Here is a 2970-nt window from a genome sequence, read left to right as displayed (position 1 = left end):
CCCCCACCTCCCCTGCAGCCTTCTGCCTGCCCCCCTGAGTATATACCCCCTCGTTCCCCCCCACCCCACAGGTTCCCAGAAACACTGGCTGTCTGTCTCCTGGGTGAGGGCATCTCTCTTGGGGTCCCTTCCCTGGGTCCCAGGCAGCACCACCTTCCCACACTGACCAACTAGTCACAGCTTTCAGACCTTTCCTGCTGGCCCCCCATGATCCGCCACCTCCCCAAGGTCCCCCCTCCTGCCTCCCTCCCTCCTCATGCCCCCTGCAGGTGCACCACCTCCCAAGCAGCCGCCTGGCCTCTGTGCTCACTCCTCTGCAGGAACGCCTGCCGGGCCCCTGTGCCCCCCCTTCAGCCCCCCACTTTGGGTCCCTGGCTTTGTCCTGCCCTGACCACAGGGACACGGGAGCATTCTGCATCCTGCCTTGTCTCTCCTGTTCCGGAGGAGCTTCCGGGTGTCCTTGCTCCCTGGATACGGGCTGGACCCCGGGGGACCTAGGGAATACCCACTGAGGTTCTATTTATGCAACAGATGCCCTCTGAGCGCCTACTCTGTGCCCAGCACAGCTCTGAGCGCGTCTTAACTCGGCCCTCAGTGAGGTGGTACGATTATTATCCCCATTTTACGGAATAGGAAAGGGAGGCACAGAGGGCAAGGGACCTGTCTGTGGTCACCCAGAGGGTAGGTCATCTGAGCCTGAGGCTTTGCCTGAGGGATTCTAAGAGGCTCAAGCCAGCCAGGCTTTGAAGGGCGAGTCCCCACCTTTCCCGCAGGGTGGGGAGGGTGTGAGACTAGGCCCAGGTTCATTACTGGAGACTGGAGTGAGGGGTTGTATATTTAACTGATGGCCTCATGGCAGTGGGGTGGGGTGGGGGGGTTGTTCACATCCCAGAGGTGTCCTTTCAAAGGGCCATGGGGTGGGATAGCTTTTCCAGGGCAGAGGTTTTTGCCATTTTAAAAGTAAATCCTGGGCCAGTCTGCCGCTCACTCGCTGTGTAACCTTGGCCATCCCTCCGACCTGTCTGAGCCTCGGTTTGCCCATCAGGTTAATGGGGACTTTGACAGTAGAGTTAAATGAACCAACAGCTAACGTGACTTGTACTCGCACTTGGCAGATGTCAGCGCTCAATAGATGACGTCCCCTCCTCCCCCACTGCCCATCATGATTGAGTCTGGAAGGAGTTCCTTGCTGGGCTGCTCTGAGCCTCAGCTTCCCCAAAGGCAGGGTGATGTTTGGTGGGAATGAAGTTCCGGGGAGCCCCCTAGTGGGAAGTATGGTGATTGGCCAGGGACAGGGCCCCTCCACACATCCACACTGGGAGAAGGGAGGCCTGAGTGGGAGCTCACCTGCTCCTGCCTGTGGGGACTCCCCAGCCTGGCGGGGGACAGACAAGGACCTAGACCACCATGAGACAGGCAGTGAGGGGACTCTCCTTCCTGTTTGGGACTGAGTGAAGCTGCCTGAGACCCCAAAAGTGAACCTTCATATCCCCACCCTGAAGACCGGCCGTCCAGCTGCCTTTCTTAGGTTTAGTCCCAGTGCAGTGGCCAGGCTACCCCTCCAGGCTCCCAGCGTGTGACCTGGCCCCTCTGAGCCTCAGTTTCCCTACCTGGATTGACAGGCTCTGTCTTTCCTGCACCCAGATTTGTTGGCCTGCCCCTGAGCCGGTTGCTAGGTGTGCGCGATCAGGCCAGGAGGCTGGTGAGGCCCAATGCCACTCTGGAGAAGTACTTTCTCACAGAAGGGTGGAGACCCGAGGAGGTGAGAGCCCCCTGATGCCCCCCTCCATCCCCACCGGCCTGCACGGACCTTTGTGGATGGGGCCTGGGGTGGGATGGGAAAGCCCAGGGCAGCCTCCACACCCCCGCAGTGCTCCTACCCCCGGCTCCACCAGCCATCCCAGCTGTCCCAGTGGGCAGATCCTGCAACAGGGGGTGGGGGGAGCACGTCTCTCCTGAGCTGGTGAGGAGAGGAAGGCCTGATTGCTGGGAGTGGGGGGCGGAGACCACAGCAGGCCTGTGACCTCCTCCATTCCCATCTGTACTGTCCTGTGGCAGTCAGTAGGCAGGACCTCCCCCCTCCCTGGTCACCCTCCCTCTGCAGGCAGGGGTGGGAGGCAAGCTCTCAACTGCCTGCCTGGGGTGGGGATAAGACCGGAAAACCTGGGGGGGGTGGAGGCTGGCCCCCCCAGCCCCTTTCTTAGTCCCAGTCCTCATCAGCCACCTGCCTCTCCTGTAAGCAGGGCTGGTTTTCACACGCCCTGTTTTGGGGGACCCCCCCCCATGTCCATAGGCAGACAATCCCACAGGCGAGGTCTGAGGTAGCAGGGGAGGGGGGAACATGGCTGGGTCTCATCTGTCCTGGGACACGGACAGGGAGCCACCTCCGTGCCCCCCCATCACCCCTCCCCAGCCCCAGATGGCCCTCCTCGCTGCCCAGTGTGGCCTCACGCTGCAGCAGACCCAGCGCTGGTTCCGGAGGCGCCGCAACCAGGACCGGCCGTGCCTGACCAAGAAGTTCTGCGAGGCCAGGTAAGCCCGGGGCTGGGGCTGAGGAGAGGGCTCTGGGGGCGCAGGGGGAGTCGCACCTCCGGTGGCTGCCTCATGGGCCCCCTCCCCCTCTGCAGCTGGAGGTTTGGCTTCTACCTGTGCTCCTTCTTCGGTGGCTTGTCCGTCCTCTACCACGTGAGTGTACCTGGCCGCTTGCCTGCCCCGCCACCTATCCCACAAGGCCTTGCGGTGCCCTGAGCCTAGACCGGGGTGTGGAAGGGGTGCGGGCAGAGGAGGGAGCCCATGCAAAAGCACGGAGAGAGGGGAGAGCACCGGGAGAGGGCATAGCAGACGTCCACTCAGGTACCTTTTGAGGACACGCCGTGCATGGGAGCTGGGGGTCCGCAGCTGACAGCTCTGGGTCCAGAACGAGAGCAGCCCTCAGCCGCCCCCCCGCCCCGGGTAGAGGGCTGGGCTCTG

General features: G+C 62.6%; 1 protein-coding gene across 1 annotated transcript in view; it reads left to right on the top strand.

Annotated features, from left to right (window-relative positions):
- The window catches only part of CERS4 (ceramide synthase 4), a 17101-nt gene that overhangs the window by 851 nt on the left and 13280 nt on the right, over window positions 1-2970 (top strand). The window contains 3 exon segments of the mRNA XM_034657672.1: window positions 1645-1762; window positions 2414-2532; window positions 2628-2685. Of these exon segments, the coding sequence (XP_034513563.1) occupies window positions 1645-1762; window positions 2414-2532; window positions 2628-2685 (295 nt within the window).

Source organism: Ailuropoda melanoleuca, chromosome 4 (assembly GCF_002007445.2).
Source record: "Ailuropoda melanoleuca isolate Jingjing chromosome 4, ASM200744v2, whole genome shotgun sequence".
In the NCBI taxonomy this organism is placed as follows: domain Eukaryota; kingdom Metazoa; phylum Chordata; class Mammalia; order Carnivora; family Ursidae; genus Ailuropoda; species Ailuropoda melanoleuca.
The sequence above is the reverse complement of the archived record's forward strand: the minus strand, read 5'-3'. Positions and strand labels throughout refer to the sequence as shown.